Genomic DNA, 23,036 nt, shown 5'->3' on the forward strand with positions numbered 1-23,036 from the left:
ACTTGGAAGGGGACTGACTCACCCAAGGCTATACCACTGGAAAGCTTGATACTTCGAGTGTCTCCACCTCTGTGAAGCTTCTTCAGACCTCTTCTTCCAGTTCGTTCCCAAGAGAAAACAAAGCAGAACAAAACTTAACATAGAATCTCTTTTACTTCATCATGAACCCTCTCAGGCTTCTGTCATTCTGTCATGAGGGCATGTCTCGCCCGTGGCTCAGCCCCAGCACCCTGAGCCATCCTCCATTTAGGAGGGGTGTGTCTAACGCCAGGGATTCTGTACCTGAGATGGAAGTCAATATCAACCATGAGTGTTTTCTAAACAGGCCTTGGTCCTTGTCCTCGTTATCCTCTGTATTTCCCGGAGTGAGGCCAAGCAGGTATATGTCAAAAAAACTCTTCAGGTAATCCTGCTGCACATCACTGGTTAAGAAGTACTGACTGACTAGAGAGGTTTTCAAACTCTTATTTGTATCATTACTACCCATGGTGCTTGTCAAAAACACAGATACCTGTTCAGGCTCCACTGACATTTTCTGAACAGCTGCCTGGGGGTGCATCTTAGCAACCTCCCAGGGGGTTTGCACACACATCCAGGAATGGGAAATACAGATTTAGAACAATCCCTTCACTGAACAGCTGAGACATGAATCTAGAGCTCTCCAGTGACCAGCCCAAGGTCACACCGCTGGTCAGGGAGGAAGTCAACAGGGTGGAACAGTCTAGCAAATGGAGCAGATGATTTTTTATCATAATTTTGATTCTTCTCTTCAATGTGCCTTTTTTAGAAATTAACTTCACCAATATTCTCTACACAAACCCAAAGGATTCTTTTGGGGGGCTCTCTACTTCTGTGATAACCGATGAAACTAGAATAGTATTAGAAAAAGGTGAAAGATGATTATCTTGGAAGGAAAGAAAGATTATTACCGAAAAGGAGATGTGATTAGTATAATTTAATTACAGGTCTTCAGATGTAGGTTAATTTAAATAATTCACAGTTTTGATATTGAAAAAAGATCCTCCTTACTGCTACGTCTGGTGTTTAACAGGCCCCCAGAAGGGATGAGTCCAGTGTTTGCAGATGGGTCAGGTGGTAAGTAAAAATCCCCAGAGGCAACAAGATGGAGGGGAATCTCAAGACTTGGGTTCTCATCCCTACTCTGAACATGCCACTTCTCACCTCTGGCCTGTCACCTCATCTTTAGAAGGGAATGACTGATGTGCAGAAGAGCCTATCAAATCATGGAGGGGAGGTTCTCTGTCATCCTGCAAGCTCCATGAGTAGGTGGGTTGTGACCACCTCTAACCCTGAGTGTTCTCTGCCCCAGGCATCACGGTGGACAAGTCGGGGCTCATTTACTTCGTGGATGGCACCATGATCAGACGCATCGACCAGAATGGAGTCATCTCCACCCTCCTGGGCTCCAATGACCTGACCTCGGCCCGGCCCCTCAGCTGTGATTCTGTCATGGATATTTCTCAGGTAAGGAGAAAGCTGTGTGTGCCAGGGCCCTGGGTCTGTACACTCGGCCTCTCACCTGGCACCCAGGCAGCCCGCTGGCCGTTGGTCTTTACACCACACAAGCCTTTTAAGAGCACACTGTTGGAGCTGGGTCTGTGCATAACACTCAGGACACCAAGGTGAGTAGGGCACAGCTTCTTGCCCTGGGAGTTCACCATCCGGGGTAAACACATGGTGACAGAGGGCAGCTGTCCCAGGAAGCCTCAAAGGCAGCAGAGAGTCACACTGTGAATTTAAATCCGTGGCCACATGACTTCCCTCTTTGGAAACACGACTACTTACACATCGGCTGTTCTCCTTCTAAACAGGAGGACAGGAATTCCATCCATCTTTTCCTCTACCTAACCGGGATTGCCTGATACACAGTAGAAACACAACCTGCGTTTGGTGATTTATTAATTGATTGATCAACTGGTTGAATCCTGGCTTTGCCACTCACCAGCTGAGTAACTTTAAACAAGTTTCTGAGATCCTTTGAGCCTCATTTTTCACATCTGTAAAACGGACACCAGCCAGGCAGGACTGCTTTAAGAACACAGAAAGCAATGCCTGTGAGGTTCCTAGCACTGCTTGGCACTTCAGAGGTGATCAATCAACAGAAGTCTTAGTGCCCACTTTCTCAAAGGAGGGGACATTTGTGCCAGGCGTTGAAGGTTGGATAGGGGTTTGCTGGGTGTCAAGGGAGAATGGAGACATTTCATACAAAGGGCACAGCATGTGTGAAGATACAAACATGTTCATGGGCCCAAATATTCAATGAGCATCGGGAAATTGAATGCCTGAGCATAGGGTTCTTGTAAGGAAATAGTAGCAGGAGTTGTAAGGGTCAGATGGTGAATATTCACACAAAAGAGTGTGGCCCTTTGCAAGTGGCTCCAGGAACCTAGCATAGACCAGAGGAAAACACAAGTGACAGCTACTCAGCATGTCTGTAATTTGTCCCGCAATGACTTGGTGAGGGATGTGTACTTTATTGCTAGGTCCTTTGTCAGAGCCTGTCCAGTGCTCTATAGGTGAGCACTCATCTTGCCAGCTTGAGCAAAACCAAGGAAACAGGAGGCTGGAGTTACCTTTAATTGCAAATTGGTGTCAGCAATAGCCACTCTTAGCTTGTTAAACCCCCTCACTGCTAGGGGAGCCTGCACACAGGCCCTATCCCACTGCCCGGGGACCTGCTCCCTGGTGCCCAGCAGGCAGCAGAGGCTGGGAGGCCTCACGGCTCATGCCTACCTCAGTTACAGATGTGTGTCACGGAGCCCCAGAGCTGCTGCATGGGTCCCCACGCCCACATCATATCAGGTGCAGATATGATGTCCCTCTGTGCCAGCTGCTGTGATTGCCACACTCCCCAATGGAGTCTGTTCTCTGCTGTTTGTCTTCCCAGTTTGGCGAGCTTCCCTTGCTGGCTGCAGTTTCCCTCTCCCTTCTGTTAGCCCGTCCCGATTACCCAGTCGGGAAGCTGCCACAGCCTGAGGATGTGTGCGCAAGTATTTTCAGTTCTTAGAACGGACCCTCCAACAGCCAATACCGGATGCCAAAAATGTTCAATCCACACATAGGGAAATAATTTCACTTTCGATAGAGGCACTGCCAAGCAGCCAGAGCAAAGGCTTGGAGGACAACTGCCATAGAGCAGGATTTCTGTGTTTCAGAAATCCTGAACAAGAAATCTTTATGTCCTCAGTCCTCCCTATCCTGAGCATGGAACCCACACGTGGGATTCTTTTGGCCTAACTCTCCAGACACAGGCATGTATTTTTACATGCACATATGGACAGGGGGCACATGGCTTCCATTCGCAGAGCCTCCTCTGTTATAAACACCCAGCTACCTTACCGTCCATGGAGACGAGGGAGGGAAGCCAGAGAGCTAAGAACACAGCTCAGGGGCAAGAGAGCAAAGAGCAGAACCAGGAAATTCGGACCAGCTGCTCCGAAAGGAGACGAAGACCAGACCCCAGGAGAACCTCGAGGTAGGCAGAGAGTGAAGAAGGAACAACAGGAACAATAGGTTCTCGGCTCAGCTGACTGCAGCCACCACGGACACAGAGGCTAACTCTGGGCTTGGGGTCCAAAATGATTTCCTGAGAACCTATTCCGTCCCACACACATTTAGAGACGGGGACACAGAGATGAGTACTGCTCCACGTTTCCTGTTTAGCTGTCAAAATAATCCCAAGAGCTAGCTCTTATCAAGTCCATTTTACAGATCAGGACACTGAGGCTTGGTGACAGGAAATGCAGTTATAAATGGAGAGCCCCGGGCTAGGCTCCACCAGGGATGTGAAGATTAATTGTTTTTAATCAAATCATGTACATCAATTGCCTAGCACAATGCCTGCCGGCCAGCTAGCAACAGGCTGTAACTATTCATTCCCTTTATCATTTGCCAAGGGCTGCCTTGTGCGTTGTCTTGTTTGTGTAATATTTATTACCTGCATTTACTTAGGAGGGAAGCAGTTCAAAGTATTTAAGTAACTCGAGTAAGATCACACCTGCAGGAATTGTGGAGCCGAGAGAGGACGCGAGGTGTCCTGGCCCCAAATCCCTCACTCTGTCTAGGCCCTTCGCATTCGTTTGTTTGTTCATTCATTTGACAATCCAGCTTTTGAAGCAAATCACTCTGCAACAAGGCAGTCACCTCACAGTGCTTCTGTAAGGGCACCGCAGCTGGGGAGGACAGGAGAGGGGGCCCATGCCCCCTCGGGACCACAGAACATGGGAGCTGGAGGGGCCACCGTATGAAGGCTCCTCCCTCCATGTGGGCAATGGGAAATGAAGGCTCAGTGTAATCGTCCCTAACAGGGAGGCGAGGTCAGAGAAGTGTGGGCACTTGGTCTGGTCCAGGACATCACACAGGCCCTGGGACAGCCAGGACTGGCTCCCAGAGCGCATCTTCCCCCCCAGGTCCTCTGCACACAGGGCTGTAAAGGAGAGAGCTGGAAGTGCTCACCCTTCCTTCATCCCCTTCTCTCCTCCCCCTCCCCCTGCCCTCTCTTCCCCCTCCCACCCACTCATCAGGGAGCCATCTTTTCATCATAATGACAGGCAGAAAGGTCTGGGCTAGCAGGTCCCTGAGGTGCCACAGGACCAGAGGGCATAAAATATTTAGCAGCGAGTGTTGACAAGAAATGGGTTTTAGGAAATTGAAAATTCCCCTGTCACTTTAGAGTAAACTGTGTTCTTGATGCAGCTGAAGGCTGTGGGCCTCTGTGCTCGGGAGAGCACTGGGAGGCGCAAAGGCAGCTGCCTGACATCCGCGCTGCCTGCCTCAGGCTCCCTGTCCTGGGAGGACAGAGGGACCCGGGCTGGGAGCGAGGGAGCAGGAAGACCTTAGGAAGCGGGGCCTGGAAGAAAGGAGAAAGGGCCTGCCCCCACCTGAGAAGGGCCCTCAGCTAGTGGGTCAGATGAAGATGGCCACGTCTCCTGTGCAAGTAATTTACAAGGGGTTTCTCTTCACAACTGTAAACTGTCACATAGACATTGTAGGAAATATACAAAGTTAGTAATGGCAAAGGAGAGAGTTAAAATTGCCTCTGATCCCAATATGGTTACCATCTTGGGGAATATCCCTCAAGCTTTTCATCTCCTCTCTATCCATTATCCATCTAATTTACTGTATTTTCCCCCAGTTGGGATCACACTGTACTTATAGTTCTATAAGCTGTTCTTTCCACATAATACATGGCGAACGGTTTCTGATGTCATTAAATATCCAGCTGTAGCATCCGTTATAACGGCTACACAGACTATTTCAATTTATGGGTGAACTAAATGTACCATAACTTATTTAGCCCATCCTCTGTAGTTGGGCATTTGAAGTGGTTCCAGTTTTTCACCATTATTTAAAATGGCTGTGATAATTACCCTTATAGACAATGGTGTACACGAATATATTTCTGGAAGAGAAATTTCCTACCTAAAGGTTTATGCTTGTTTAAATGAGCCCAAATTAGACTGAATGCCAACATTTTGTAGGGGACTCACTTGGGAAACTAAGGTGATGAGTCCCTAGGGATCGGATAAGCAAGTCAGCTGAAGGCAGCACCTGTCAGCACCTCCAGCCCCTGTGCAGTGTGGCTGGACCCCTTGGGGACACAGCTTCATGCCAACTCCCGCCCATGCGATATATCCAACCATGCAGCCTCCATCCACTCAACAAAGCGTTCCTCACCTCACCCACACCTGCCAGTGGCCTTCCCCACATGTCCACCTGCAGACTCAGCGTGGTCCCTGTCAGCTTCCCAGCCTGGCTCAGAAGAGGCTCCGACATGGGGCCCAGCACCTCTGACCCCTCCTTCCCACTGCCGGGAGCACCTGTTCTTCATGGCACAAACTAGAGCAGGGCTGCACAAACTTCAGAGTGCATGGGAGTCTCCCAGGGATGTTGTTTAAATACAGCTTCTGACGTCATAGGTTTGGGTGAGGCCTGCCATTCTGCCTTTCTGACTAGCTCCCAGGTGAGGCCAGTGCCGGTGGTCATTTCCAGCCCCATGTTAGAATCACCCTGGAAGCTTTGGAAATCATGCCAGGGCCCGAGCCCTACGACCAGGGATCTGACTTCATTGACCAAGGGTGGGATTTGAACACCAATACTTTCTAAAATCACTGCAGGTCATTTGAATGGGTGGCCAAATTTGAAAATCACTGGTCTGAAACTATGTCAGAGAGAGTCCATGGTTATTCTGTATTTATATCCCCAGCATCTAGCCACATGTTAATCCAAGAATTGAGAAGTCATCTTTCATACAAAAAAAATTATATCAACAGTTCATGAAGAGTTTCTCTTAAGCCTCTGGGCCACACCTACTTCAGACTCTATCAGTTTCCTCCCACCCCCACCTCCATAGCATTAGCTCCATCCTCTGAGCACTTACTATGGGTCAGGCTCTCCGCCCTGTGGTCATTCCCATTTTACAGATGTGAATATTGAGAATCAGGGAGGCAAAGGATCTGCTCAAGGTTATAAGTGGTTGGGCTTGGATATGAACCCAGGCCTGTCTGACTCCAAAGTCTGTCTCTTGCCTACTTTTTTGTTTCTTTGCTTTTTTTTTTTTTTTTTTAATTTGTTCTTCATGTTTTGTCAGTCTAATAGAAGCCATCATATGTCTTGCATGATTTCATTCTGATAGGGGCCTGACATGCATTGTGGATGACAGGCTGCTGTGAGGACCAGGGGCATGTGAAGGCACTTGGGACACTGTTATGGACCATATGGAGGATGGGGTGATTAGTGGTGGGCACTTTGCCAGGCATTTGAGTGTTGGTGTCTCCATTGTCAGGTTCGCTTGGAGTGGCCCACAGACTTAGCCATCAACCCAATGGACAACTCCCTCTATGTCCTTGACAACAACGTGGTTCTGCAGATCTCTGAAAACCACCAGGTGCGCATTGTTGCCGGGAGGCCCATGCACTGCCAGGTCCCCGGCATCGACCACTTTCTGCTGAGCAAGGTGGCCATCCACGCAACCCTGGAGTCAGCCACCGCCTTGGCTGTCTCTCACAACGGCGTCCTGTATATCGCTGAGACCGATGAGAAAAAGATCAACCGAATCAGGCAGGTCACCACTAGCGGAGAGATCTCGCTCGTGGCTGGGGCCCCCAGTGGCTGTGACTGTAAAAATGATGCCAACTGCGACTGTTTCTCTGGAGACGATGGTTATGCCAAGGATGCAAAGCTGAATACCCCATCTTCCTTAGCTGTGTGTGCTGACGGGGAGCTCTACGTGGCTGACCTTGGGAATATCCGAATTCGATTTATCAGGAAGAACAAGCCTTTCCTCAACACCCAGAACATGTATGAGCTGTCTTCACCCATCGACCAGGAGCTCTACCTGTTTGATACCAGTGGCAAGCATCTGTACACCCAAAGCCTGCCCACAGGAGATTACCTCTACAACTTCACCTACACTGGAGATGACGACATCACATTCATCACAGACAACAATGGCAACAGGGTGGACATCAGCCGAGACTCTACCGGGATGCCCCTCTGGCTGGTGGGCCCAGATGGCCAGGTGTACTGGATGACGATGGGCACCAACAGTGCCCTCAGGAGTGTGACCACACAAGGACACGAGCTGGCCATGATGACATACCATGGCAACTCCGGCCTTCTGGCAACTAAAAGCAATGAAAATGGATGGACCACATTTTATGAGTAAGTATCGGGCAAGGCCATGTAATGGTTTTGTTTCCTGAGATATACTATAGGATTAGAGGTGAACTGATGGAGTGTTAATTTTTGTTATGTCATTTTATTTCAGGATTTAGATTGCAAACCCTTACCTATAATATATTCTGCATGTTCACATCTGAGATGCTTGCACCTGGGAAGGAACATGTTGTAGTGGAAAAGGCATAAGCTTTGGAGTCAGAGGAACTGAGCTGAATGTAATCTCAGGAGGCCTCAGTTTCCATATCTGTGAAATTGAAACAATGACTACCTTTTCAACATACCAAAGGGAGGTGGTGTAGAGGAAAAGTACTTGATAGAGTGCTAGCATCTTCATATGACCACTGTCCAGAAATATGGCAATGGGGAAAGGAACATTTCCAGGTAGATGAATTGTCCAATTATCAAAACTCACATCTTAAATTAAAAAAAAAATTTTTCACTTTAACCATTTTGGATGGAACTTAAGAAGTGCTTTACATGCCTCCCTTCTCAAACACATTATACAAACATAACAAAACCTTTATTTTTATGAGTCAAGGTCATTCATAAGGGACACCCACAATTGCATAGTATGCTGTAATATGAAGAGAGTTTCAAGTAAGTGTGATGATAAGGCTATAGGACCCTTTTCTCCTGCCCCAAATGATTCTACACTTTCTTTTATTGGGTCCTGTGTCTAATAGATATATCGTAGTTATACTGCTTCCTCCATCAATGTGGCACTATTGAGTCACTAGTTGTTTCTGCCATAGAGCCCCCTCAAGTAGCTCACTTCCCTTCTCTTCACCCTGGATAGGGCTTCCTCAGTGGTGTGGTCAGAGAACCAGAGATCAGTTCATTCCAATCCTATTAAAAATCAAATACACTGAGTGGCCAGATATTATGATCTCTGAATACATAACTATCTGGCCATTCAATATATATTAGAGGCCCGGTGCATGAATTTGTGCATGAGTGGGGTCCGGCCAGCCTGGCCAGGGGGAGGGGACATGGGCAGTTGGCCAGCCTGCCTACTGGTCGAACTCCTGGGATAATTTGCATATTAGCCTTTTATTATATAGGATATACACTGAGTGCCCAGATTATTAAGCATTCAGAAATCATAAAAATCTGGCCACTCAGTGTATATCTGAGATGTTTCTCTATAAGCTATTTAATCAGTGGACTTCACAATATCTCTCTTTCTACTTAGATTTTAGCTTCTTTTTAAGGTCTTACCCACATTCCAGACAACCGAGACTGCTGAGCACATGGCCATTAAATAAGTATTCAGGAGATAGGGAGGGAACTAGCCTTGCTGCACACCAGACATGGGTTGGGAACCACATCATTGCATTTAATTCTCGAAACAGCTCTGGGAAATGAGTGATATTATCCGTTTTACAGAAATTGAAACTGAGGTTCAGAGAGGCTCATTCATCCACTGTTATATGTGAGAACATAGCATAATATGTCTGTCTGACGCCGGAGCACATGCTCCTCGAGCTCTGCCTTGCTTCCCGCTGCTGTTTATTAATCCCAAATGAACTTGAATCTTTGAGCCGTAAATTTTTCTTAAGCTTGATCAAGCATCAGTTTCTCACAGTCCTAGAATTGGAAGGAAAAGGATCTGTAATAGATTTTTAAATACAATGTGTACTGAAAAAAATGTCACAGCAATTTGTTCAAAGTTCACTGGCTAAATTCCTTGTTAATTATAAAGAAAAGACAAAGATCCAGGAAAACAGCAATTACCTTGATTAACTCATTGAAATGGAAATACGCTAAATAATTCCATTTTCCCCCATTGCTTGACAGAAACCTCTTATATATTATTTAGCCAATACAGGGGTTTCTTTGTCAGAGCAAGTCGGTACACTCAATTAGTTCCCAAGGTCACTCTCTAATCCCAAACTGAATTCTTACACATCACTGCACCCGTTACTCTCTACCAACCCTGAAATCTAAAACCATTTCCTACAACTCTCCCAGAAAGGACCCCATTTCTCCCTCTCTGGCTTCCCTGATAAAATATACAGCCAGAGTCGATGTTTTATTAAGAAGGAGAAGTTAGTACAGTCGCTTTGTACAAAATCGCATTTGGAATTCCCAAGTATCCACTAAATAGCATTACCCAGGAATGGAAGATAAAAGCCCTAAAATAAAAATAGAAACTTATTTTTTGTGTCAGGCTCTTTCCCATTTAATTTTCATAGCAACCTCAGTGGGACAGCTGAGACACAATTTCTGGTAGAAATTATCACCCACATTTTTTACAGATGAACAGACTGAGGGACAGTGAGATTTGGTAACTCGTCTGTCAGAAATCACCATGAGAACATGGCAGAGCCAGAAAACAAATCTGTATTCTTTTAACTACACTGAATGGGTTCACCTTAAGTTCTTCGTGACTCAGATAGAAATAGAGTCTATTTATAGGGATAGTCTGAGGTTCAAAATTTCAGAGATACATTATGGAAATTTCAAAGTCTTACTCATCATAAGTACTCAAATGATATCCTCTGTGGCTGTTGTCATTATTAATTTATTATTATTATTATTAATTATTATTATTATTATTATTATTATAAGCCATATTAGTGACAACACCCGTAATTGCAGAAATGTTGTTAGGGCATAAAAGATGTACCGGGAGCAGCTTCAGGTAAATGAATCAAAGGAGCACACAAAGGATGTAACTGCAGTTGGTAGGGAATTAGAGGTCAGACCAGAAAAGCAGGATCAAATGTCACATCTCAGGGATCAGAACTAGGAAAGGGTCAGGTCCCTGAGAATATCCAAAATAGGCATGCAGAGTGCGTCAAGGAAAACGAGTTCAGCTCAGATTGTGAGCACAGGTGAGGGTACCAGATAGCTGTTCTCCTGGGTGATGGCTGTGTGACTCGGGCAGGCTGGCTGGCTTCCAGACACAAGTCTCAACCAGAAATAATGCCTGCTTTACCCTATTTCAGGGCCATTGTGAGAATCAGAAAAACTAAATAAACCCTGGAAGCAAAAATACTTCACAAATTATGAAGCTTCCAAGAAGTAAAGTTGTAATATTATTATCATTATGGTGTTTCTTAACATAAATTTGGACAGATTTTTCCTTTTTTTAATATATATATTTTTTTATTTCAAAGAGGGAGAGAGAGAGATGGAAACATCAGTGATGGGAATCATTCATCAGCTGCCTCCAGCACATCCCCCACTGATGATTGAGCCCACAACCCAGGCACACACCCTGACCAGAAATCAAACCGTGACCTCCTGATTCATAGGTTGATGCTCAACCTCTGAGCCACACCAGCTGGGCAGATTTGGACAGATTTTTCCAAGGCACCATTGCTCTAGTGAATTTTCTACTTTTGGCTACATGAGGCAGCTTAGTTAATTCCAATCCAAATGCTCTAATATTAAAAAAAAAAAAAAAAAAATCAGCCCAGGCTTGCCTGTTTCATGGGCTATTACTGAAACCAGTTTTAAGTTGTCTTAATCGATCCTCTCAACAGATTAAATAATACATGTAATATAAACATCACACACTTCAGAGAAACTTGACTTAAAGACTTCACAATTCCGAGGAATCAAGATTAGTTTCCTTCCCTCAGCCCACAGATCTGCTGGTAGAAAACGTCAAAGGAATCTATAATGCAACCTTCATCTCCAATGTGTGGCATCAGTAATTTCAGACTTGGCTCCTGGGTCAATGGCATTTGATGGCTAAGAAAATGGCCTGATGAGCATGAGGTTCCAAGACTGGCTTTCTGAGTAGGCAGGAGCAATCAGTTTCCCCAAGTTTCATAGGGGGGAATGGCTCTGGTGTCCTGTGACAGCCCCTGTCATAATTATTCTCACACTAACTCCCGTGAGACCCTAATTTCTCTCTATATCAACCTTAGGACTTGCCATGTAATAGTGTACAGTAAATATTTGATGAATGAAATATAAATTCATAAGGAAAGGGGATCAAGAAAGGAAGAGAAAATATGCTGTAGTTCAAAGGATACTAGATTCGAATCCCAGCGTCAGCACTGTCATTGCTCCCAGCAGGATCTAGGATTCAACTCAAAAGGTTCAAATGAAGAGCTTTGGCTTCTGGGTTTTGCTGAGGATGTAAGAGCTAGAAAGAGCATTGTTCCTAGTCTTACAAAAAAAAAAAAAAAAAAAAAAAAAAGTAAGCCAGATAAATGGTCAATTCATGAGTTTTTCTTGAACTCCTTCTCTGAGGTCAGAGGGCAATAAACTGAGTAAATTCAAGGGGCAACAGACTCCTGAAGAGAAAGACAAGATGTGAGCCCTAGTTTCCCTGGGTAAGTGCAACCAGATACCAGGAAGAGTCCAGCAAAACTAGCTGGTAAATATACACATGCCAAGTGTATGAAACCCTTGGGGGCTGCAGAAATTGGAAGAGTCCACATTCTCTTCAGAATTTTCTCCTCAAACCCCACCAGGTACTCTCCAGAAATAGAGAAAGATTTTTTAAAAGTGGGCCTCGTATACAAGTGTACCTCAGGGAGAGGTACAGCAGTTGCTGAGGGAGGGACTCAAATATCTGCCTGCTTTACCCATTCTCTTCGCACCTTACTCCCACATGGAACAGAAGCCTTAAGCTGTGGCAAGAAGGGAGGGCAACTAACTCTGTCCTACTTAGGCACTGATGGAAACCCATTACAGCTGAATGAGGGAGGAAAACATCTTTTGAACTTCTTCTGGGAGGGTAATGGGCCCAGAATTATAGTGGGCCCAGAATTACAGCCTGAAAAGGGGCAGGAGCACTGAAAAGGTCGCACTGCTGAGACTCAGGGACACATGGGTGTATATGACATGAGGTTTAATCAGAGCAATAGAGAGAGAAACAACAATGGTGAGAGCAAAGAGTATAGGTGGAGCTCACCAGCCCCTACCACTAGCTAAAAAGCTAACCCCAACAGTGAAAAGAACAGTAGTATTGGGGAAAAGATAAGAAAGGGACAAAGGGACAAGAGCATGGAAGGAGACCCTCTCTGAGAAGCAGCACAAAGAGGGAACCTAAAGCTGAGGATGGAGTTAACACTGAGGGGAGGGGGAAAGCTTAGCACCCTAAACACAATGTGGTTAGCAGAATTTAAAACCTTGGATGCACTAAGGTTAGCCATAGAAACAACAGACTTCAAAGCCAGTTCAAATCCTAGGTAACTCATGCACCCACACTAAAATGCTAGCAGAAGGAAACTCATACCCACATTAAGGCATAAAACCTGTTACCTCTATCTCTACTGTGCTACACAAGATGTGGCATGTTCAACTGAACATTCAAAAGGGCAAAAAAATAAAAATAAATAAAAGCACAACACACTTCCAAGAGACAAAGTAATCATCAGAACCACACTCAGATATGACAGGGATTTTTAAAATATGATTATGTTAAAGTCCCTAATGGAAAAGGTGAACAAGATCAGATGGATACTTTGAGCAGAGAAATGGAAACTATGAGAGAGAATAAAATGGAAATACTAGAAACAAAAAAAAACAAACAAAAAAAAACAGTTACAGAGATGAAGAACTCCTAGAATGAGCTTATCAGTCGACTTGACACAGCTAAGGAAAGAAGATAGGTCTAGAGAAATTACCCAGTTTCTCAAAGAATAATCCTGATGTTGATCAACAAGACTGAACAAATTGCCCTGACTATCAAAAGACTACTTTAGATCTACTTTAGATTTAACATAAATATTTTAGTTCATATTTATATTATATATAATGTAAATCATTTAAATGATGGCTTCTTGTTTGCATATATGCTTGCAGTGATATAAGCTCCAACTGGTCAAGACCATCTACATACAGCACCTATTTTTTTTTGTAACAGCTTTATTGAGATATAAAGCATCTATTTTTAATAATATAGCATCTATTTTTAAATAGTATTCAAAATTATAATTATAGTTCAAGTAAATTTGGGCCTATTTTCAAAATAAACTGAAATTATAGCTACTATTGTACAGGCAAAATGACAAATCACTAAACATCCTACAAAAAGCCTTGAGACATATCTTTTGTCTAATACTAAAGAAGAAACACACACTACCAAATTGAAAGGAAGTTGTGAAACAGAGACCAAATTATGAAAATAAAAGTTCAAGTCTTCAAAATTAAAACAAATAGAAAGAAATTACCGGACTGAAATACAAAGAGAAAAACAGTGAAAAAAATACAGAGCTGTATATCCAAGAGCCAGGGGGTATATCAGCTGGTTTATTATTCATGGAATTGGAATTCCAGGAAGAGAGAAAGAATAGGCAAAATAAATATTTGAGGATTTGATGGTCGAGAATTACGCCTAAGTAATGACAAACACCAAGCCATACACCGAAAAGCTCAGAGAGAGCAAGTAGAATACACACACACACACACACACACACACACACAGAGGCATATATTCAAATTGCTAAATACACAAGAAAGTGAGAAAATCTTGAGCAGCTGGGGGGGGTTGATTTGGCAGTGGCAGGGGAGTAGGTAGAATGCATTTCATACAGAAGAACAAAGATAATTATGCAGACTTCTCATCAGAAACCATGCAAGCTTGAAGACAAAAGTGCTGAAAATAAAGGGGGGAAACTGTCAACCTAAAATTCTATACCCAACAAAAATATATTTCAAATAAAGAAATGTTATAGAGATACAGGAAAGGGATAAGGGAACCAAGAAAGGATGGTAAGGCATCCAAGGCAGTAATAATAGTGAACAACCATGACCAACCATCAGGCTGAAGGGCAAAACAGGAAAGGAATAGGATATTGTTACTGAATTCAGTGGAAGCTGTAAACATGGAAGAAGAGCCATCTGGTAGAAACAGTAATTGCAGATAGATGAAGACACTATTAGAAATACAGTAATGCCTGGCTGGTGTGGCTCAGTGGTTGAGCATTGACATCTGAACCAGGAAGTCATAGTTGGATTCCCAGTCAGGGTTCATGCTCAGGTTGCAGGCTCGATCCCCAATAGGGGACTTGCAGGAGGCAGTCAATCGATGATTCTCTCTCATCATTGATGTTTCTCTCTCACACTCTACCTTCCTCTCTGATCCAATAAAAACATATTTGAAAAACAAAAGAAACATAGTACTGAAGGAGATGGGAAAAAGAAAAACTCTAGATCCCCAATTTCTTGAGCCAGTGCCTACCATTGACTGAATCCAACCAGAAGCAAGCCAGCAAGGGGGCCCAGAGAGGTATCTGCGAGGTTCAACTCTTTGGGCACAGGGAAGGGCACAGAAAGGATCTGAGGGGTGAAAAGAGAATAACCAATGCAGACACTTACTGGCTCTATAACACTGTATACCTGTCAGAGCCAAGATTCAATCCCATATCTACCTGAATCCTTTCTGCCAGACGCACTGCCTCAAGTACATCAATAGTAAGAGATAAGACCTATATTGTGGGGTGAACCAGATCTTAGAAAACCTGAAGGCTAGATTTCATTGTTAGGACTTAATTCTATGGGAAATGGGCGACAAGTATTAGTTTTTATTACAGAAGCCAAAAAGTATCTGATTAGAGGGACTAATAATATAGTGACACCATCTATTATAATGACCTAAAACCAAGGGAACTCTTTATATGCATGGGCTGTTCTTGTTGATGATGGTGGTCATAGATGAAAAGTATAAAAATCAAATCTTTTATTTCCCAACCAAAAAGTCCCAACCAACAAAAGTTAGTATCAGAGAGGCAATTTGGCATTTTCCTCCACAGCTGCACAGAGTTCAGAGGTTTGAGATGTGAAGTATTGAGTGTGAAGAAGAAAGCCCCGCAGTGTGTGTGAAGATACTCTTCAGTGGTCCTCTTCTAAGAGCCAAGTTCACAGCAACTCTATGAATCTTTTATGTGTTTTCTTTCCCTGTGCTTCAAAGATGCTTTGGGGAAATGGAGTGAAGAAAAGTCAGTAGAAAGAAATTATGAAAAGCCAGTCATCTGGTCATCCCCATCATACCCCCTGAGTGGGGGCCGGCATCACTGAAGGGTCAGTACTGGCAACAGTGGTATCAAAGCAAAGCATCTTGAAGAGGAAGCTGTCAGTCTTCTTGACTTAGATTTCCAAACACAATATTTTTGTTAACATAGTGGTGAACACAAAGGTTTTGATTTGAAATAGCATCATTTTTATGGGAAGCTTGATGAAGGAACACAGCCTGATTTTGAATCTATATTCCTCTGCTAGCTGTGTGATTTTAGGCAAGTGGCTTCTCCTCTCTGAGCCTCAGCTTCACCAATTGTGAAATAAGGATAATAATACCTACCTCAAAAGATGGTTATAAGCATGGTGCTTGGTACCTAAATGATGCTTGATGAATATTAGTGAACTTTCCCTTCCTCATAGGGAAGTGGGGAGATAAAGGGGTGGAGTTCTTATTCTCTGGGGGGGTTGAGGGGGGGACATCTACCACTCACTCATTTATTCACACAAGAAATATGTATTGAGCACATTTTATATGCTGGGTGGTGTTCTAGGCACTGAGGATGCATACAAGGTCTCTTTCCTCATGGAGCTTATATTCTAGAGGGAAGAGACAGATAACAAATAAGTAAACACATAAACAATATAGTAAGTAGATTGAAGGCAATAAAATAAGATAATGCGATAGAGATGGGAGGGCTTATCTGTTTCACAAAGGGTGATCTGGAAAAGCATGAAGTGATAACATTTAAACTAAAGCATGAAAAATGAAAGGAACTAGCCATACCAAGATGGGAGAGAAGAGCATTCCCGGCCAGGGGAACAGTAAGTGAGAGCACCCCAAGCCTGGTTAGAGCTTGGTATGTTTGCAGAACACAGATGTGAAGTATTGGAGGAATAGGGTTCAAAGTGAAGTTATAAAGAGAGGCAGAAAGGAGTGGGTCTCTCAACCAACAGTCACTCACATTATTAAGCATCTGCCAAGCACTCTTCTTAGTTCTGGGGACACATCCGTGACCACACAAAGTCCCTTCCCTCAGGAGGTTGACAGACTAGTGAAAGAAGTCTTGTTGGGTCCTGTGGGCCTTGGTAAGCACTGGCATTTCCTTTTAGATATGTTACCTTTTGATCTCCACAATCTCTATCTAAGATAGGTATCCCTACCCTCATTTTACAGAGGAGAAAATAGAGGCTTCCAGAGGTTAGGTTGCATAATGTCAGTATGGTAAGGGTTGATTGTTAGCAGGAGAAACATCAATGATGAGCAGGAACACATGCTCTATAAGAAATGAAGATGAATGAGCCAGGAAGGCTTGTCTTCTAGAGTCGCATTGCTGGCAGGTGGAGAGCCTGGATTCAAAGCCTAGACCATCTGGCTCCAAGGACCTTCTATTCCCACATCCACACGCTCCTTCATTCCTCTTGGCTAGAAGGAAAGAATATTTGCCAGAACTTTAAGTAACTAAACCACTGTCCAGAAGTCACTCAATCACAGGACCAAGGTCAGGAGCAGCCTCTTGGAATCCAGAGAGTGCAGAGAACTGTCCGCCTGTCCCTTGTTGAGCAGTGCTGCTCCCCTTCCCCCTCCACCCCCCACCCTTATCCCTTAGCAGCTGTGTGGCAGGAAGAGAAATGGCTCCATAGAGGGGGCCACAGGGCAAAGGTGTCCAAGGTCTCAAGGATGGGCAGCTCCAGCTCTTCCCCGCAGAGGCAGAAGCAGGTATTGATCAGGCAGCAGAGAGATCCAGTGGCATTTCTCAAGCTCTGAAAGGCACCACAATGAATGAATAAGAGACAAGAATATTCTATAAATTGGCTGTTCCATTTGATGTTCATTTAATTAAGACATTCAGTCCTTCTAATGGAAAATGTGAGGAGTGGAAATTACTGTTTTTTAGCCATCTCATACAAAATAAAAACCAGGTCTTGAAGGCATGGGGCCTTCTCGTTGCATCTTCTTCAGGCTCGATTTAATTATGTATTACAGGCTACTTTCAATAATAATTACAATTGTCTGCCTTTATGCAAAGTTTCTTTTTGTCCTAGGGATGAAAACTCTAGCAAGATGCCCACAGAGCTTGCTCAAGTACCATTTAGTATAAGCAGTTGTCTCCATGTTTGTGCATTCAGCAGATGTTTATGATGCGCCTACTGTGTGTCAAGCCTCTGTCAGGTCCTGCAGGACGTAGCGTGTGCATGAATCATGGTCCCCCTTCTCCAAAAGAGCAGGAAAGAGGCCCTGTGCTCCCAATTATGCATGGATTTATTTGTGCAGCCAACATTCCCTGCCTGTCTTCTCCGTGCTGGTCCCAGTGCTGGGGAAGCAGAGATGAACTGAGAGCCAATCCTGCAGGGTCCCTTTGCTGGCAGGAGCTGGAATCTAGATCCCCAGCCTGGCTGGCTGATGCCGCAGCCCCTGCCCTGACTTGAGCACTCCCAGGCCTAAGCAGGAGGCAACGTGCACATCTGCTGCATCATTGCAGGGGATACATTCTATGACAGAGCTGTGCCAGTCTCCTCGGAAAGACCAGGGAGGGCTTTATGAGGTGGCATTTGAACAAGGAAGGCCTTGTTAGAAGTAGTATTAAAGTGACATCTGACGCCTAATCAGTGGTCTCTCCATGAATTCTTTATAAGACTATAAACCTCCTTTTTAAATGTCCTGCATTGTATAATAAAAAAAAAAAAATTAGCCAGTTAGGTCAAGAAAAGTAGAGAGGCTGAGTAAGTAGTCTCATTAATAAAGAGTATATACATGGATAACAGATGTTCAAAGAACCAGAATGGATCAGTATCCATCCCATGAACTTCTTGGACTGTGATGGACTTTCCGGGTGATTTAAAAGATGAGGGCTGTGCTTACTCATAAGACACAGGTACAGTCAGGATGACCAGGGCTGAGCCAGTCTTCGGGAGTTCCATTTTGGGGCTCAGAAATGTGGGGTGCCCTAGAAGTATTTTACTGACAAGGCCTGGAGATGGGTATTGGCAGAGGTCTGGTAATGAGACTCTTCTTTAAATGCCAGTAATTTACAAGGTCCTCTTCCCCAAGGTGGCTGTGGCTACATGTTCCCTGTATGCTGCCACAACACTTCTGATCATGAAAATAATCATGTAAATTATAGAAAGTGTTGGGAACATGAAACATACAAATAAGCAATTAAAATCACCTGCAGTTTTACTTCCACGAGATAACCACGCAGACATTGGTGTGACATTCCTTCCCACTCAAGTTCCCAGCAGCCGTAAAGTGTCAGAAAGAACACCAGCCTCTCCTAGAGGGAGGGGAGCAGAGTCCCAGGGAGTCTCCAGGTGAGAAGGGCCTTAGGGCAAACATCTGGATCTTTGCCCCAGACTTGCCCTCCTTCCTAGCAGCAGTCTCAGAACCTCTCCCTTCCCCAGATCCGAGGGGCACTTCTGACACAGCCCAGGTCTCAGGCTACTCCACCCAGCCCTAAGCCTGACTGACCATTTCTCACGGTAATCTAACTCAGTACTTAGGAAGAAAAATGAGAAATCAGGGCAGGAAACAGGTTTCCAAAGGCCCTTAACCACCTGTATGAGAGCTGAAAGGACTGGTAACAGTCCTACAGCCTTGCCCCTCCAAGCCTGGGCATGAGGCAGATGGTAGAAACCATTGTGTTGCTCCCCATCTTGGAAAGGGCTTCCATTCCCCTTCCTCATCCTCGGCAACAGAGATTCAGCTTTCCCAAAGCCCCTCGGACCTTCCCTCTGATTTAGTCTTGGGTCAAGGATTGATGAGTCCTTCAATTTACCAACACCTCCTCTGTGGCAGACTGTGCCAGGGACTGTCACCATTCAGTGTCAAGAATGTGGTGGTCAGTACCAGGCACAGGGACAGAAAGAGATAGCAGGTGGCAGAATCCATGCAGCACTCACATCTGACCTTGGGCAGAAAGTGGCTCAGAGAACGTCTGCCTAGTCTCATTCCCCACGCCTCCTCTGAAACGACATGAGCTGTAGGATCCAGGGATCCGGGCAGGAAGCTAGGCCCAACTAAAGGAATCACAGAACAACCAGCATGGCTGAACATTTGGCCTTTCACTTTACCATTGTTAAAACCCTGGGGAACCCAGGGGCAACCTTTACTCCAGGTGTAAAGGCAAAGCATGCAACAATGTCCAGTGGGAGACCAGAGTACATGGGGAAGACGCATGTGGATGAGCCCATGCTGCAAATGGGCAGGAGTGGAATTCAGAAATATTGGCATCTAGCGCTCGCCAATATTGGCAGCATGTTTACCGAAATTGGAACGATAGATAGAAGATTAACATGGCCCCTGCAGAACGATGGCATGCAGACCCATGAAGCAAATTTAATTGCTTAGACATCTGGATGAAGACGTTTTCCCCCCATTCACACACAAATGCAAAAAGGCTATTTAACACCTACCTTTTTACACTTCAGCCTCCCCTAATTAAAAATAATTATCACTCACATGTTAATAGCCTACTCCCTGCCATCTTCCAGCCACTCTGCAGCAGGTAGGTGAGCACAAAATGGATACTTGCAAATATAACAGACATGCTCGTTGGAGACAGAGAAGCAAGTGGTGGCTTGGAAGCAGATAGATCAAAGTTTGAATTTTGACTCCACCCACTTACCTGTGTGACCTTGAGCAAGTGACTTCACTTTTCTGAGCCTCAGTTCATGAGCCTCCTCCAAAAGGAAGATATTATATACCTTTTTAGACTAGTTGTGAGGTTTAAGTGAAAGAATATGTGAAAATGAACTAGCACCGTACCTGGTATGTTGGAGGTGCTCAATGATGGTAGGTATTTCTTTTCTTATTATCAGGAGAATGGGGAAACAAAGTAAGGTGCTATTATAATGCTTCAGATGGACCACGCCAGAGCAAAGCTGTGGGTTGTGGGAGCTGCAGATTCACAGCTGCTTGGTGCCAGATACAGAATCTAGATGGGAAGAGGTTGCAAGAGCCTATCTGTTTGGCCTGCTTATGTGGCAGCGGAGTCTTGGTTTGGATTCCAAGTCCCCTTTTCCCAGGATCTATAGCTTCCTGTGAAGACCCATCTAAGTATTGTTCTTATAAAATCTGTATACCAGTTCTTGGGTGGTTAGACAGTGTATTCAAGCATCAGGTTTGCCCACATCATCTATGAGAGTCCCCAGCTTTAAGAATCTGGGTTAACATATGGTTACATCATCTCTACCTTCGTGGGTGAATATTCGTTTATAACTACAGGGCATATCCACACATCCCCCATTGTAATCCTGGGAGGTAGGCAGGAGAGGGCTTATCCTCTCCACTTTATGGAATCCTATATAATAAAAGGCTAATATGCAAATTGGCCGAACAGCAGAACAACTGGTCGCTATGACACACACTGACCACCAGGGGGCAGATGTTCAATGCAGAAGCTGCCCCCTGGTGGTCAGTGTGCTCCCACTGGGGAAGTGATGCTCAGCCAAAAGCTGGGCTCATGGCTGGCTAGCCCAGCAGCGGTGTTGGGAGCCTCTCCCACCTCCGTGGCAGTGCTAATGATGTCCAACTGATGGCTCCCAGACTGCAAGAGGGTGCAGTCCGGGCTGAGGGACCCCTCTCCCACCACTGAGTGCACAAATTTCATGCACTGAGCTTCTAGTTAAGAAACTAAGACTCAGAGAGGTAAGTCATTTGCCTGTAGTCAGTATCAGCAAGTGGAGTCTATCCTGAAAACAGTGTGCAAGGAGACAAAGGAGACATGGAAATGCACCTAAACAGAAAGAAAAGCAGAACATGCAAAAACTGCGGCATGAGGTAGAACACGCCAAGTTCCAGCTCTAACACCATTATATTCCTGTTACTCAGAACTACCCCCTTGGTTTTCAGGTATGACAGCTTTGGCCGCCTGACAAATGTGACCTTCCCTACTGGCCAGGTGAGCAGTTTCCGAAGTGATACAGACAGCTCTGTGCATGTCCAGGTAGAGACCTCCAGCAAAGATGATGTCACCATAACCACCAACCTGTCTGCCTCAGGTGCCTTCTATACACTCCTGCAAGGTAAGCCAGGTGGGGGCTGGGGTCTTTGAGGCAGAGGGGTAAGGAGACCTATTTGGAAAAGGATAATGCAGGAAACCAGCTGCTAAAAAGCTTTACAACTGGTCTCCCTCTGTATTGCCACCTAATCTGCAGAACACACAAGCCCAAGTCCTATAAAGTCTCTCCCGAAGCCTCTGAGTAATATTTCATTGCCTCATCCCATTATCATCAGAACAAAGGGTAGAGAATCCATTAGCTCCTAATTGAGGTGACCTCACTGTTCTGCCATTCTAATGGCTCTCAGATTAAATACTCTCACTCGGGTGCAGGCAAGGACAAAGGACAGAATAATTACACCCAATTATGAAAGGGATTTGGGCGTGGAGAAGCCCTTCCTGAAGCTCAGGTGAGAATGGTTTGTGCTTCTGCTGGGAGTCCATGGAGAAGAGACCCTTCCTCTCGGCATCCACTACGTAATCCCTGATATGAGTTGATCTTTCAGCTTCAGCTAACCCATGTCGGTGAAACATTGCTGTGAATTGTCTGCCACAATTGTTCTCAGGGGATGTGGTGACTTAGAGTGGAGCTTGCAGCTTTGCTGGACTTAGTAAGCATTAACAAAACAAAACAAAGAAAGGGCGGCACAGGAAAAAACTTGCTTGGTCTGTACCACCCCCCTCAATCCCACAGGGCTTTGGGGGGGGGGGCAGTTTGTGTGTTGTTGTTTTTTAAATATATTTTTATTGATTTCAGAGAGAGGGAGGGAGAGATAGAAACATCAATGATGAGAGAGAAACATCAATTGGCTGCCACCTACATGAGGTCGAACTTGCAACCTAGGCATGTGCCCTGACCAGGAATTAAATCGTGACCTCCTGGTTCATGGGTTGACACTCAATCACAGAGCCACACCAGCCAGTAAACCACATGGCTTTTTATACTTCCAAAAGTTTTGACACAAAGTATTGAAAAAGACCTTGGGCTGGGCGTCAGACATCCAAATTCTACAATAGTTCTCATGCTGCCACATCACCATGGCCCTCAACTTTCTTCTCTGGGAAAAAAAAAGTATGTTAAAGCCATGTCAAACGACATGGAGCAGCACACTGAGCAGTTCTCGGGTAGACAGACTGGGACCCCTATGCTTGCTGAGCCAGTTCCTACCTGTGTGAACTGGATGGAGTCAATCTTCTCTGGGCCTCAGTTTCTGCGTCTGCAAATGGAACTGACTTACAATGCCTGACTCAGGGTTGCTCAGCTTCTCTCTTTAGACAATGTCCATAAAGTGACCAGCATGGGTCAAGCACATAGTATTACTCAGTAAGTATTTGTTCAGTTAATTAACTAATTAATTAAGAAGTAGTTGGATTTGATTTGCCATTAGAAAATAATTGTATATTTTCACAAAGATA

General features: G+C 44.8%; 1 protein-coding gene across 7 annotated transcripts in view; it reads left to right on the forward strand.

Moving 5' to 3' along the window:
- TENM4 (teneurin transmembrane protein 4) overlaps positions 1-23,036 on the forward strand; it is a 695,703-nt gene that overhangs the window by 647,229 nt on the left and 25,438 nt on the right. For all 7 annotated transcript variants that reach the window (XM_084894429.1, XM_084894427.1, XM_084894432.1 and 4 more), the window contains 3 exons: positions 1,331-1,485; positions 6,806-7,683; positions 21,473-21,645. In XM_084894429.1, the coding sequence (XP_084750555.1) occupies positions 1,331-1,485; positions 6,806-7,683; positions 21,473-21,645 (1,206 nt within the window). The remainder of the gene's footprint in view (positions 1-1,330; positions 1,486-6,805; positions 7,684-21,472; positions 21,646-23,036) is intronic.

This window comes from Pipistrellus hanaki (genome assembly GCF_964339955.1).
Source record: "Pipistrellus hanaki genome assembly, chromosome: 9".
Taxonomy (NCBI): Eukaryota; Metazoa; Chordata; class Mammalia; order Chiroptera; family Vespertilionidae; genus Pipistrellus; species Pipistrellus hanaki.